General features: G+C 33.7%; 1 protein-coding gene across 1 annotated transcript; it reads right to left on the bottom strand.

Moving 5' to 3' along the window:
• Window positions 1-2,532: 2,532 nt before the first annotated feature.
• Window positions 2,533-3,792, bottom strand: LOC112754222 (uncharacterized). Its single transcript, XM_029294057.2, has one exon. The coding sequence runs from the start codon at window positions 3,790-3,792 to the stop codon at window positions 2,533-2,535; it is 1,260 nt and encodes a 419-aa protein (XP_029149890.2).
• Window positions 3,793-16,598: the final 12,806 nt, after the last annotated feature.

The following is a 16,598-nucleotide window of genomic DNA, read 5'->3' as shown; positions in this document are numbered from 1 at the left end:
AGGTGGGTTGACCATAGAGACTATGGTCACAGCGAAAACTGTGACCATAGATTAGGCTATGGTCATGGTAAAAAAATGTGGCCTAAAGTGCCAGAATTTGAACACTACAACTGTGACCATAGAAACCGTGACCATAGATAAAAAAAACAGTGACCTTAGGTCTATGGCCACGACAAAATAGGCCATGGTGGAGAAATTGTGACCATAGGTCAAAAACCGTGACCATAGACCTATGGTCACCCTTTTCACTAGCTGTGGTCATGGTTTTTCACCGTGACCATAGACCTTTTTTTTTGCAGTGTGCTTAATTGCATGTGTTATTTAAGTATCTCTGCTTGATTTGGACAGCATAGATGTGAATGATGCAACACAACCTTCGAAATGATCTAAACACCAACGTCCTTCAATATATGTATATAAATTCTTGCAGGACAATTTAATCCAGCTGAAAGATTTGTCTTCTCATTTGGAGATATGTTCGATTTTCATTTCCCCTCTCTGGTACATGTAATCAATTGGTTCTTAATTTCATTTCCCTTTTTATTTGTGTTTTGAATTTTTGTAAAAAAACCTGCAAGTTTAGAATAATCTTTGTAGAATTTTTCAACTTCTTCAAGCGTGTTAAAAGTCATCCCAACCTTTGGAACAAGCTGCTCATCAACATCACATAAAAACTGAAAATACACCAAAATTGTTCCATAATATACCATATTAGAATCTAAAATACACCGAAACTTTGAACAAAACAGATTCATCAAAATAATAGAATCAGATTTAGAACTCGTACATTACATTCAAATTCAAACCATCAACCATGAACAACAATTTTCACAAACAGAAATAAAATTATTTAACTACAAAATCATAAACAACTAACAAACTACATTAACTAGATTCAAACCACACCTCACCACTTGATTTAATTCAAAATAATGATACAATTCGACCTAGTTCAATTGAAAGTCTGAACCTAAAAATACACCGAAAGATTGCCAAAATACACCAATTTATAAATAGAAATACACCAAAACGAGAATGGAATAGATTCATCACAATAATAATTCAGATTCAGAATTCTTACATTATATTCAATTCAAACCATTAACCATGAACAGCAATTTTCAAATACAAAAATAATTTTATTCACCTACAGAATCATATACTACTAACGAACTACATTAACTATAATCGAACCAGACTTCAGCCACTTGATTCGATTCAAAACAATAATCCACTTCACTCTGGTTCAATTGACAGTCTGAACTTGAATCATTCATTATCTTCGATAACGAAATACCTGTTCAAACCTGATTCATAGCTTGATTTCAAAAACTTTGATCCAACTCTTTAAATCAGATAAAAGAGTATTGAACTTGAACGAAGAGAACGCAGAGAATAAAGAGAACATAAAGAAGGAAGAAAAACTCAAAAAACGTAGACATGGAACAGAACATAGAGACGTAGAAAATGCTAAAAAATTCGAAAAAAAAAAACGAAATCTGCATGAAAAAAGTAGTTTATATATATATATTTGTGCGTTGAATCAAAAGTTTATTAGAAATAGTAGTGCAGGAAGATAAAATAGGTCAAAACTACTTAGTTGGATTTAATTGATTAAATAATTTAGATGTAGAAATTAATTGCGATAAAAAATATACTTTATCCTAAAATTAATATGAGATATAAGCATGTAGTTACTCTGTTGCTTTCCAAAAATTAGAGGGTAGTTACTCATCTACATGTATTATTGCATAATATTTTGCATATTTTTAACACATGAAATAATTAGGTCTTTAATCAATGCACTATAGTTAAAAATAGGATAAAAATGAACTTTTAGAACATAGCTTAAATGTACTAAAATTGCATTTAAAAGAGAGAGTGAGATTAAAATAAATTTTTATATTATATTTAGTATAAACTCGTAAAAAAAATTAGCTATTGTTATAGAAGCGCTCAACCACGCAAGGGTTTTTTTTTTTTTTTTCCGGGTAGGGGTAAATAAGAAGTTCAAAGATGGCCCTTCATCGTTGGTGTTTTTGCCTTTTTGGTGAGTACAATATCATTGGTCTCATTCTAGAGTTTAGAAAGAAAAATCCATCCTGTCCCAAAAAATAAATAAATAAAAATTCCGTAATCGGAAAGCTATATTGAAATGCAAAACTACTGGCGTGTTAGACTGACCTTCAGTGTGTTTGCTCTTTTTCATTTAATTCTTTAAAAATAATTAATGGTTTTTTTATATATTTATTATTTAAGACCTCCGATTTGGGAATGTCAATGTTCGTCTATGTCACTGCTAAAACTTCAACTAATATAAAACTTGCTGAAACCTTAATCTTTTTATACATGATTTGTGCTTCCAAGATATCTGTTCCATAATTGAGGAAAATAATTGAAAGACAATGAACATGTAAGGCTAAACAATTGTAGGAGTTGAATCATTTGTTCGTATTAGTTACATAAGGTACCATTATTGACATGATATTGGTTAATTCTTAAGGAAATTTACTTTTCGAGACTTGTGATCATTTACCACGAACAGAGTGTGCTGATCTTACAATAAATTTCTTTCATGTTTGCATGACTTGATGGATTCTCCCAAATTAGTAGTTCTCTTAATTCACTCTCAATCTTCATTATTTCTCTCACCAAGTTACTAGTGCAGAATCCTAAGCAACTGTAATGAAAAAGCATTTGGCATTTAACCATCTCTTCATTTGTGTTGGCGTGAGTTTTGGTAGCTATGTCCTCCAGGTGTTTGAGGAAAGTGCCCGTGATGCTATGCACTTCCTCATCCCCAGACATGGTCCTAAATGTATCTGCATTGGGATATCCTCCTGATTCAATGTCGCAAGGAACGTTTCTTTTCGTCCATTCCTTTTCTAGTTCTGTGAGAGACTTGATTTTGGTTATCTCTTCAAAGAATTTCAGTGTAGGACAGACATTGTTCTTAATAATTTCTATATTCTCATGCATTTGATCTTGGAGATTCACCCATGATCCTCCTTCCTGTTGTGACAACTGTGAGATATTTTCCATTGAGTATGCCACAAATAGAAAGAGGTCTGCCATCCTTGACAGCGATTGGATCATCTTTCGGTAGCAGGCACCATGAAATGGAACGAACCAGAAGTTTGGTTCTAACTCAGCTTCTACTATGAATGCTTCCATTTGAGACACCAGACATCTCATATTTTTCTGTGCTGCTCTCAGTACTTGAGAACTTGAAGACAATTTGTCGTTTTCTCTAGGGACAATAATAGCGATCTTGCCAATGCAATCTTGAAGTGCTCTCAAGGTTCGAGAAAATTCAGTTCTTGCAAGAGTTGCTGCTCTTGAAGGACTCATTAGTATCTCTACAATGACAAAGCAAATGAGTCCAATTGTGACCTCAGCTATTCTGGCAATTGCAAACTGTTTTGGAGGGCCATAGTGCTCCCTACCAAGGATAGGTAAGGCCCCTATAACGGCTGAAATTGCGCCAGCTTGCCCATACATTCTACTATGCCTTAGAAATGTATAAAAAACCACCCATGGCAAAAGAGGCAAGAGCCTTAAATCCACATATTTTTGGAAAATGAAGCAACATAGAACCCCATAGATTGAACCCATTGCAGTTCCCTGCATACGTGCATTTGCAGCCCAGAATGTTGGTTGACGTCTAGGATCAAAACTGATGGCGACCGCAAGCCCTGACCAATATGCACTTTCCTTGCTGTATGTCAACCCAAATAGCATAGCAAGGCCTAATGTAAGCGAGCACTTGAATGCAAAAACCAAGCTGTCCATGCTGGGGATTGACTTCATAGAAACCTCTCTTATCTTTCTGAAAATCCCTTTGAAATCATCATCTTTCGGAGGGCTTTCCGCCACATGGTTAGTTTTCTTTGCTACAGGGGAGTTCTCGAAGAGAAGTTGCAAACAGTACAAGAAGAATGAGGTTGGCAGATCCTTATAGGTTTTGGAAATGCTTTTAATCAAAATTTCCTTCTTGCTTTCAGAGGTGGTGTTTGTATCAAGAGGTGCAAATAACTTATCTGGCTGATCTAATTCTTGGCTGAATCTTCCTCTGCAATTGAGCAAGGTACCCCTGAGCTCTTCATCGATGATACTGATGGGAAAAGAAGTGCAGCTTGATAAAGCAATGTCCATCCCTCTGATTGGTACCTCCAAGTCTTGCAGTCTTTCCTTTGGATCAATGCAATGGGGATTGTGAGGCCTTTCCCAATGTATTCCATTCTGTTTTGTGAAAAGGATAATATTAATATATTTAACTCATTGCAATTATTGCGAAACTAATTGCTCATATATGAAGGTTGTGCGTTGAATATCATGCTATAACTTACCAGGTTGCTTTTTATTCTCTGGAAAAGTTTGGGTCCTACTAGGGAGAGGGACTTGGCTTGATTGAAGAAAGTAACAGCAGTTGAGTGGTCTGAGGCAGAGATGGTTTCTATGTTGCAATTTAGCCTCTCAGAAGTATTCTCAATGTATAATTGGTAGAATTTCCTCGCCTGAAAGGTATGAATTACACAAAGGAAGCCATTAATTATTAAAATTTGCATTTTATAAATAAAATAACTAAACATTCTACACTTTCCTTAGCTTTATGCACTTTTTGGTATGTTAATAAGCTTTATCTTCTAAATCATCTCCTTTTCCTTTTGTCTCCTATCTTACAGTGTTCTTCTTTTGTTTCTGTTTTGTTCCTTCATGCTCTATGTTAAATGCTGAGATTTTTTATTTTTATTTTATTTTTTATTTTTTGTATAAGTAGAGTGAATAAGGGAAATAGAAAGTCAAAAACTGAAATGAAATATTCCAGGGACTAATCAGTAATTACCATTCATTTGGTGACACAAAACTTTCAAAAATCTATTTGCAATATTAAAAAAAAAAAAAAAATCAACAGTAATGGGGTCCAAACAGATTATTAATATTTAAACTAAACAAAGTTACCTCAAAATATGCAAGGTGAGGGTATGGCAACAACATGGCCAAAACTGAAGCCACAGCTCCAAGAGCAGTAGAGGTTGCCACATGAACTGGGAACACTGTCACTGCTTCTTTCTTACCATCTATCACTGCACTCACATAAACAATCACTAGCTGCCCAAACGCAATCCGCTTAGTCCTAAGTTCCACTGATTCCGGCAGCGCCACGAAAAAGGAGCCAGCCGCAACTGCCATCGCGGCCACACGGTTGTTGAAGTTGCCATGTCCTATCACAAGGAGGCTAAGAAGTGAAATGATCATAGCCTGCATGGTGGCACATAGGACATGCCAGCAACCTCTTAGTGTTTCACCGAGTGTGGCATCTGAGACTATTAGAACAGTGGTGACATAAGAATAAGTCGAAAACTCAAAGTAGGGCCGGAGAGGTTTGGGGCCATAGATTGAGGTGCAACCAACTATGGTGCACGCTATGGCGGCCCTTAAAGCAGAGCCTAAACGACTTCGCCACATCTCTGTTTTTGTGCTAGTAATTGTAGTTATTATAGTTTTATTTGACATCATGCGTGATATACATTGGAGCACAAGAAATTAGCGAGGGATGTGAATTATAAGTTGGTAGTGTGAAATATGTATTGAGAAACTATTTATTTAGGTTCCTTCAAAGATTGTCAAAGTCAAAGATACCAAGACGACCCGATACCCTTACCTGGCAGTTTTTGAACATAAGAAGTTGCTTAGTAGAATAATAAAGTTGGCGAGGGATCCTCGGTAGTACTTTTGCGGTAAGAAAAGGAAAAGTATAATAATAATAATAACAATAACAGAAAAATTACGTGTACAAGCTTTTTACTCAACCAACTTCAACCAAAATAATATAAGAGGCCTGCTACACATATAAGTCTTTTTGGCTTACAAGTCTTACAAGTCTTTTTGGCTTACAAGTCTTACAAGTTAGCACAAGCCCAATAAAAAACACGCATTACACTCCTATATTCAAGAGTAAATAAACGCACGTTATTCAACCATTTCCTGTTTCCAAAGCGCGCTACTCACCATGCATTATAAACGACTCTTCTTCTTCTTCTTCCATGAAAACGAGTTTCTTGCCAAATTTAAAGATAATGGAACTTCAGAAATACACCCAAACGATTACAAAAATACGCTCAAACTATTACAGAAATACACCCAAAGGATTACAGGAATTCACCCAAACGATTATAGAAATACACCTAAAGGATTATAGAAATACACCCAAAGAATTACAAAAATTACACCCAAAGGATTTAAGAAATACACCCAAAATTCGTTGAAGTACACCTTATGCATAATTCAGAACTCTTTCTCCTCCTCATCTTCTGCTGCTTCTTCTTCTTCAAAAGCGATTTCAGAGCTTGATGTCAAAAAACAATGGAAATCGAGAATAACGAAGAAAGAAAACAGAGAGAAAAGCACGTAAATGAAGAAGGAGAAAGAGAAGGCAAGAAACGAAAGAAAAGAAGAAGGTACAGTAAAAACGTGCAGTAACGGTTGAAGAAGGAGAAAGAGAAGGCAAGAAACAAAAGAAAAGAAGAAGAAGAAGAGGAAGAAGAACGTGCAGCAAGAAGAAGAAGAAGGTGCAGTGAAAACATGCCGTAATGGTTGAAAAAGGAAAAAGAGAAGGCAAGAAACGAAAGAAAAGAAGAAGAAGAGGAAGAGGAAGAAGAACGTGCGCAAGAAGAAGAAGAAGGTACACTTATAAAGACTTGTATAAAAAAAACGCTTGTATGTGGAGAATTTCTCTAAAATAAAATAATACATCTTAGAATCATGCACGTATACACATTCGGTGTCTTTTTTTCTTACTTCTTCTTTTATGTCTTTATTTTTTATTCAATTTTTTTTTTCTATCTTAAAAAAAACAAAAACAAAAAAATACCTAACCAACAAAAAATAAGAGAATAATAAAAAGAACCTAAATAAGTTCTTATTAAAAAATTGTTACATCAAATTTAGAATATCAACAAATTTCAGTGTCAAAGGTAAAAAAGTTATGTGTTGCACATAAAAAATTTTAGTGATAATTTTATGTATTTTCAAAACAATTCTTTCTCTTACTTATTTTCACTATTTTCACATTTTCATAATTTTTTTTAGTTAACCCTCTTCAAAAAAAAAAAAAAAGAAATAATAAAATAAAAAAATTATGTAACTTTTTTATTTCTTTTCTTCGTTTATCCTTTTTGACAATAAACACAAATATTTAAAAAAATACATAACTTTATAAATATAAATACAAAAAATTTACATATAAAAAAAAAGAAAAAAAAAAAGAATAAGAAGAACAAAAAAAACTGCGACATCAAGCTTAGAATCTTGAGAAATTTCTATCTCAAAGTTAAATAATTTTGGATTCAAAGTTAAGAAATTATTGTGTCATGATTAAGAAATTTCGATGTTATTTTTTACATGAACAAGAAGAAGTGTGATTCACGCATACATGCGTGAACGGTTTTTGTTGAGTTTGGGATAATTTAGTTGGACTTGGTTGACAAAAACGCTCATTCCACATCCAAATATTTTTGTTAATCATGTATAACCAAGTTGACTCAAACTTAACAAAAACCACTCACATAAGGTACGAATGAATCATGCATTTCTTTTTTTTCTTTGTGTATTTTATTCTTCTCATCGTTTTTCTATTGCTGTGTGTTGTTGTTGCGCTTTTTTTTTCCTTCTCATCCTACTTCTGATGTTATTATTGGAGTATTTTTATTTTTATTTTTTTGATTTTTTTTTTATTTTTATTTTTCTTAAGAGGGTGAAAATAAGAAAAATTATGAAAATGTGAAATAAGAAAGAGAAGATGATGACGATCATGAAGAAAAGGAAGATGTGAGTTTTGAATTGTGTAAAATTTATTAAAAAAAATACCAAAACTTTTTAAATTTGATACATAAAATTTCTTAATTTTGACACTAAATTTTTTAAGAGTGATACAAGAAATTTCTTAACTAATTAAAAGTTATTAGAAACAAAAATAGCACCAAAATTTTTCAACGATAACATCGAAATTTCTCTCAATATATCTTCTCTTTTTTCTCCTTCTTTCTCTTTCTCTATCTCAATATATTCTTCTTCTTTTTTATATTTTGTTATTAATACAATTATTTTTTTTGCATCTTCTTATGTTTTATTTCAAAAATAAAAGATTTTATCTAAATAAAAATTTGTCTTAAAATTGAACTGTATATTTTGAAGTCCTAAACACAATAATTGTCTTGCAATGTGGCATGGAGTTCAATTCAAATTCTACATTTATCTTAGTGAAATTTTTGTGTTTTATATAATAAATTTTGATATATTTCTATTTCACTTGTGTTTTATATAAAAAATTTTGGTGTTATTTTTTTTTATTATTTTTTGTATTTTGTTTTTCTATTTTTTTCTTTAATTTTTTTTAATAATTTTTTTAAAAATATACAAATAAATAAGAATAAGAAAAAGTATAAAAAGAAGAAAATGATAATGATAATGATGATGATAAAAGAAGAAAGAGAAACAAAAAAAATTAAATTAAAAAAAGAAAAAAAAAGAAAAAAAAACGAACGAAGAAAAAAAATACATATGTATTATGGCTTGATTGGATTTAGTTGTATAAAAAAATTTAATTATCTAAAATTATTATTAAAACATAAAATTTTTCAGATTTAGTATCTTTAACAAGATGAATAATTCTAAGCTTAAAAGTCATTTTTAATTTATCAAATTAAAATCAATTTGTTAATCATATAAATTATAATTATAAGTTTTTTAATTTAAGAAATAATATATAAACAAAAAATATTAGGTGACTAATATTCTTTTTGTTTTCGTTCGTTTATTTTTTTTTTTACGTGTTTCGGATTGTTACCTTTCACTTTAATACAACGGATTATTTCTTTTTTGAGGAAACAATTACTAGGGTGATTTTTTTATTTTCTTATTTTTATTTTATCCACGCAAATGACTTATGCGGTTATATATGCCAGGAAAACAAACCATAATTATTGTTGTTCTGACTTCTTTTAATTTATCAGTGGATATTGTTCTGCAATTTATAGAGATAAGTCTCAATCTAGCCTCTGAAATTGTACTCGAGCCTCATAATAGTTCCTGAACTTAAAAGTTACATATATTCATTCCTAAAGTTGTACTCCGGGACTCAGACTTGTCCTTCTGGCATATTCTGTCCATCTGGTGCTACCGGAATGTTGAGTTGACATCCTTCGTGACACGTGGACATTACAACGGCTAGCTGATGTGGCAGAGTAAACTGTCACGAATCAATTTGGTCCCTCAATTCAAGTTAAAACCCTAATCCCTAATTTTGAAGCCCACAGTGCTCAATCTCTTCTCTTCTCTTTGGTTCTCTGTTCTTGTCTTCTCCATCTTTGAAACCCGACGGTTATGGCAAGCACGAGCAACGCAGCTGGGAGCTCGAACAACCCACGATCATTTGGAATTATCATGAGGAGAATGAATAGAAACAGAGAATCGCGTTTGCCAGAATGGTGTGGCTACGGGTCGAGACCAGTGATGCGGTGGTCAGGGACGGATTCTAATCTAGGGAGACCGTTCCTGGGTTGCCCAAACCACAATGTAAGTATTATTGTTGTTGATTGCTGTATTTATGGATATAAAATTTGTTGATTCAATTTTTTTGGCTGTGCAGACTGTGGGTAAGAAATGGTGTGGATTGTTTTTGTGGGTTGATAAAGTTTTGGAAGAAGATGTCATAGCATGTGATGATAAAACAAGGCATTCAGTTGATAATGAAGAATGGAAGATGAAGATTACTTGAAAATTTGGTAGATTAGAGGCTGAAATTAGGGTTCTAATAATGGGGGGCATTTTGATGTTTGTGTTCATGCTGCTGATTATAGTTGGTGTTCTTGTATTAAAGTTGGATAGACAATATGGTCAACTGTATCTAGCAAAAAACAAATGACATGCATGTTATATGCATATGTTGTTCATGTACTTGTTCCTGTCCTTTTGTTTGAATGAAATGCAAATTAAAGTGTTTGATTATATGCATACTTCTATTCCTGCACTTCTGTTCAATAAAATAGAAATGGACAGGATTTGAATTACTCTTAATTCTATAACAGAGGACAAAATATAACCAAAAAGCTGACAAAACTCAATTCAAGAAAGTCATAATTTATATTGGTAATGTTTCATCCAAAAAAGGCACTATAGAGCCAAAACACCAAGTATATCAAAGTTGTTAACATATTGACCTCATAAGTTTCAAATACTAAAATCTCCAACACTTGGACAACGTTTAAGAAAGCATATATGGTAAAAAACTTCAGCAAAATAGATACACAAAGACACCATGTGTCCCTAAATATAATCATCTTAATCTTCATTTTTTGTGTTTGGGTGCCTTAAATCCAGGGTTGGGCACAAACTTCATGAAGTTTGCAAGCCTTGTAGCAGTTTCCTGTGTTGCACCTTGCATAGAGTTAGGTGGGGAATTTCTTGCTGGTTGACTGCTTCCTAGTGGGGTAGCAGCAGGTGGGGTGGTTGCTGGTGGATTGCTACTCCCTGAAGCTATTTTTTCATGATGCTTGGAGAACTTTCTTTTTAGAGGGAGCTTTGGTGGCCTAACCGGTGAGGGTAAAACCTATCAGCGAAAACATGTAAGATAGTTAGTAAACTAGGTAAGGATATGAATATAATAAATTCAAAGTCATCTAAGTTTGTGAACTTGTTGAGAGTCATCGGTTGCTGACAAGGGTGGTTCACTTAGGTCAAGATTGATTTCAGTTGGGGCTTGTGGGACAGGGGTAGCAGAGTTGGCTTGACCTTCACCACCATTAGCAGCAGTGGGTTGTGCAGCGGTAGCCTCTGCAGCAGCTCTCTTTGGACAGTTTCTTTTAGTGTGTCCTGCTTCGCCACAATAACGACATCGACCTTTTTTTATAAATTCTTTTCATCTTGGTCTTCTGCTTCTTACTCCCACTTGGCTCCTCATCTGCATCCTTTCTTCTTTTTTTCTTAAGTGGTCCTGGCTTGTTTCTAAATTTTGGTGCTTGTGGTCTGTTATATGGTGACTTTTCCCGTAGTGCTTGACCTGGAATTGGATTGATATGGAAGGCATATGTGTTATTATATGCTTCCATGGTCAGCCACACATGACAAAACTCATCCGGTCTCTTACCAGCCCTTGCCAATGCAGCACATGCATGCACACATGGCATCCCTAAACAGCATTCACACAACAACAAAGATAACTACAGTAAGCCAATAACAAAGGCTAATAATGATAATAAGATTAAAACAAAGAATTTAAAAAATATTACCACTCAATTGCCAGAAACCACATGTGCAGAGCCTCTTTCCCAAGTCCACAACCATGTTGGTTGGCCAGTCATGAACTTTGAACTTCTCATAGTCTGTGTCACTAGACCACATCGGGACCCAATTTTTTTATTCCTTTCGTATCTTTTCTAACCTGCTGCACTGTATAGGAAGTAGAATTCCAGTGTTTGAATTAAGCTTGACCTTGTTCCTAGCTATCGACCTCCTTGCATACATCCTGACTTCTTCCAAGAGTGTGATAATAGGCTTAGCTCTAGTATCTTTGATCCTGGAGTTGAAGACTTCACACGCATTGTTGCAGATGTTGTCTATTTTAAGTGCATTACTGAAGAATGCCCGGCTCCAAGAGTCTCTAGGCCACTTGTTCAAATACTCCCAAGCTTCCTTATTAACCATCTCAATCTTTTTGATGATTTCCAGGAATCCATCTTGGCTAGTACACCTTGCACAATCCCACAGTAGTCCTCTAAGTTGGAGATCCTTCAATTACTTATTGAAGTTCTTCCACAAATGCCAAACACAGAATCTGTGATGGACATATGAAAAAACCTCCTTAACTGCATTTATAAGGCCCTGTTTGAGGTAAAAAAAAGTTGTCAGACACTTGTTTTCGAACACCAAAATAGTTCCTACACTTTTATAAGTGACATCAAACTAGTCCCTAAACTTATGTAAGTGACATCAAACTAGTCCCTAAACAGCACTGTTACATACAAATAGGACATTATGCTGCATGTATAAACATCAACCCAAGACATTGTTCAGCATGTATAAACAGCAGCCCAGTTTATAAACAACATGTTCAAGCACAACCAATAGGTAACAACTAATAAGTAACAATAGATTCACACTTAATAAGTAACAACTAATAAGTAACAACCAATAAAGACAACAAATATTGCATACCTTCTCCATATCTGAGATAAAATACAGCTTGTTCTTCTTATAATCCCCCAAGTCTTGATGAAGTAATTCCAAGAACCACTTCCAGTTCTCAGTGTTCTCAACAGGGACAATTACATAGGCAATCACATATATATAGTTGTTTGCATCTTGGCCAACAGCAGACAGGATCTGACCAACATGCCGGGTCTTCAGAATCATTATAAGCTTCATCATGCACATCATGATAAGGAGCAACTGATGATCCAAACTTAGGAATCGGTCCAAAAATAATTTCATCATCCTCAAAATCTGAGTCTGCACAAACAGGACCATCATCTTCAACCATAATAGCCTTCTTTGGTTTTGTAAGTTTTTTGTCTGTCCTAGTTCTCAGTTTCACATTAGTCTTTGCTGCTGATCTATCCTGAGGCAAGTCTTCTTCACTGGATACCTCATCACCACCAGGCCTATATGGTTCATCCTCTGCACTATCATCACTGTCATGGCTGTCTGAGAATTCATCTGAGCTAGACAAAGGAACAAAGGCTATTTTAGGCTGTTTCCCTTACGAATTGTTCTTGCAATATTTTCAGTAGCATCAGCTCTTATCAGTGGCCTCCTTCCATATGATGCTGTTATTTTTACATTCTTACAGTCTCTTTTTGGTACAGCCCTTCTTGGTTTCTTTCACTTTAGACCATGGTTTAGAAATTGCAATAGGTTAGGCCATTTTTTTGTGGAATTTTGGGCTTGGTTTTACTGGGTTGGGCCATTGTTTTTGGTAGTGAATTGGGCTTAGATCCAAGACTTGTAGTAGGTTGGGGGGAATTTTTTCTAGTATGTTTTGTTTACCAGCAGAAACTAAAGAAGTTGGCTCCTTTGGTTTTGTTGTATCAGTAGGCTTTTTTGGTTTAGAAGTTGGAGTGCATGGTGCTGTGGTGGGAATTGGTTCGGTTGTGGCATTGGTGGTGGGGTTTGGGGTGGGAAAATGGTTGGTATCCCCATCAGCTCCTTGTCTTTAGATGTCACTGGTTCTGCTTCCTCAATATACACAGGTTTAGATACTCCATATTCATAGTACACATGAATAACCCCCTTGTTCTTTTGAGCTAGGTAACACATCTTCATGAGCTCCTTATCATCTGTTATTGCTCTTAAACTAGTTTGCAAAGGCCTATTAGGCACCAGCCACCAAGTTTGACTAACCTTGTCATACCCAATATTCTTGTGATAGTCTCAGAAGAAAAATACATCTAGTATGTCTGTATCAATGTCCAGCAACTCACAAATCTCTCCACCGTTGTAAGACTTACTTCTATCAGCCTCTGTGATAAACGACCCTCCATGGTGAAATATGATGGTAATCAACGGATCACCCATCTGCAATTTAAAAAAAATTCATTGATTAGAGTCATTGTCTTGAAACACATTAACAATTTGGAAACTCCACAACTAACTGCAGTAAATCCTAACACATAAAGAATAAGGTTCCATATCAACAAAACACAAGAAACACTCCTAGTCTGTAATTTTGTTGGCTAAACCACTAAGAAACCTAGTTCTGATCAAACCCTAGCATAGAGCACAAAACAGAGGCATTCATACCTACAGATTACAATCGAAAAAAAAAACGGACTGAACTTTTGTGAATATTAAGTTAACAACAATATCAAAAATCAAAGAAACCACATATTTTTTTTCATTTTTGGCTTACCTGTTTCAGAGAAACGAGCCTTCACAACTCTGTGTATGAAAGAGATGACAAAAGCGATGCTCCAGAGCCTAAGTTTTTGACAGAAATCAGTGCGGTTAATGCAATCGCACAGACGCCATTGGTGAGTGTATCGGAGAAGAAGAAACCTCAATTTGTGTTGTGTTTGTTTTGTGTTTTAAGAGGGGGGAGACAATACGTTAGTGTAACGTTGAGGGAGGAAGGTTTTCAGCATGAAACGACGTTGTTTCATGTCATTTTGGCGCCATAGCCAATACGGCGTCGTTTCTGTAATGCCTACGTGTCACGAAGGATGCCAACTCAGCTTTCCGGTAGCGCCAGATGGACAGAATGTGCCAGAAGGACAAGTCTGAGTCCCGGAATGTAACTTCACGGATGAATATGGGTAACTTTTAAGTTCAGGGACTACTATGAGACTTGAGTGCAACTTTAGGGACTACATTGAGGCTTATCTTGCAATTTATATCTGTTCTATTACTTTTCAATGTATATTTTTTTTATTTTTTAAATAAAAATATTAACAGCACTATTATATCAAATAATTTTTATAATTAAGCCTAATTAAATTTTCTAAAATCAAGAGTGTTTTTTTTTCTTTTTCTATTTTTTTGTATTATTTTTTTTCTTCTTTTAAAAATATACAAATTATAAAATAAATAAGATATAAAAGAAAAAAAAAAGAGAAAATGTAAAAGAAGAAAGAAGAAGAAGAAAAAGAAAAAGAACAAGAGAAACGTGTAACAAACTGGCCCCAACCTTGCCCCATCATGAAATAAACTAACAATTTTTTTACGAAGACAACTCATCCCGCATTTTGGCGAGTAATTATCGATCTTGGTTATGATATAGAGAGAAGCAATGTTCCTCTAAAATAAGAAAATTAATAAGGTGAGAGATCATTTTTAAATCAATATAAAGTAGGACTTATACTTGATAGAAGTTATAAATTTAATTGTAATTAATTTTTTATTTTATTATTTTACATATTTTTCTGAAACTAAGTATGTTGATGGTTTGTGTCATTTCTGTATTTTTCAGACAGATATTTCAGGAGGTAATAATCAAATGATTAAAGAGAGTGAAAGAAACATTTTTTGTTCAAATGAGTGGATCTTTGGGAAGAATAATCTCTTGTCTTTCGTGGTTGGGACTTGGGAGGATGATTTATATTTTCCCATGTTATTCAATCGCTTACCAAGAATGATTACTTGTCTTTCTTCGTTTGGAGTTATGGGAATATGCCGGCCCGAGTTTATTCTGGAATTTTTAAGTTAACACATTTAACACGCGATGTTCCACACCAACACTCAGTATAAATTAAATTTAATTTAGTTATAAATAGATAAGAAATTTGAATTGATTGTTTTTAGTTTATCTCTTGTTGATTCACACATAAGATTGAATGTTTGAAAGTAATTCAACTAAACTACGCAATATTTTCTAGTCCCATGTTTAAATTGAGTAGTCGTCAGCAATGTAGAAAATTTACATTGCATATGCATGAGTTATGCGAAATTCTAATAGGTCGGCAAAGGATTTGACGAGGTTTGTACTATTAAATAGTTTCAACTTTCAATAATAAAATATATTTTTTAATTTATTTAATAATTATTAAATAAATTTTATTTAATTTTATTTATAAATTAATTTTTTATTTATTATTTAATTTTAACATTTATTTTTATTTTATAATTATTATTTAACTATTCATCATTTATGTTTATTAACAATTTAAAAAATAATGAAATAGATTTTCTATTAATCATAACTTTGATAAATATCCACTACAACAATTCCGACAGATAGCGGCGGCCGATTTGCAGCGGTTGTAGAAATTCGCCGCTGAATGAAGAGTAGCAGCGATTAATACAGCGGTTAGTCGTTGGAGTTGCTATCCGTTTCACATCTAACGGCGGTTAGGATCAACCGCTGTTAAATGTAACAAAATTGCACACATAATTGCTGAACCAATACTTAATTTTAGCGGCGGTTTTATTCTAACCACCGCCAAATTTGCTTAGTTCCTCACTCTCATATTTGGATGTAGTCTCGTTTTTTAAAACTAAGAGAATATAAGTTACTTTATTTCTCATTAGTTTCATCAATGTTGTTCTGAATTAATGTTGTCGTTCGCAAATTTAGAAATTTTTTATTGGTAAATAATTTGGATTTGTCCGTATTTGATTTTTTTATATAGTCTAATTAGTTAATTTTGATCAATTTGTTTGAGTCACTGTTACCTAAACCGTGACACCAATTTCTGGATTTGTTTTATATATAAAAGATTAATCACTTTAAAAAGAGATTTTATTTCACTCATGTGAACAAGTTTACAAATTAGATTTTCTCATTTACTATAAGATATTATAAGGTTGCATTCAAGCATAAATGAAAAAGAAATATGTTAGAAATGTATCAGTTAATACTAGCTTTAATCGATCATAAATTAAAATAGGGCTTTTTCGAAAATATTCCTTATTCAACCCGAATCTTGAAATTCCAAAAGTAGTCACATATGTAATACTACAACCAAAACTATTAAACTAAGTGGACACGACCTAATTCTTAAAATACAAGGTCAAAATTTCTCTTCAACATCGTATTGACCTGGGTAAAAATACTCTGTCAAGAATCTATGACTTTCACGTGTTACAGGATTTGATATTTCATCTCC

This window comes from Arachis hypogaea, chromosome 16 (genome assembly GCF_003086295.3).
Source record: "Arachis hypogaea cultivar Tifrunner chromosome 16, arahy.Tifrunner.gnm2.J5K5, whole genome shotgun sequence".
NCBI classification, from domain to species: Eukaryota; Viridiplantae; Streptophyta; class Magnoliopsida; order Fabales; family Fabaceae; genus Arachis; species Arachis hypogaea.
This window is presented reverse-complemented; position numbering and strand designations above follow the sequence as displayed.

Excerpts from the sequence above, each read along its gene's own strand:
- LOC112754222 (XM_029294057.2), bottom strand. The coding sequence starts at position 3,792 with ATGGACAGCTTGGTTTTTGCATTCAAGTGCTCGCTTACATTAGGCCTT.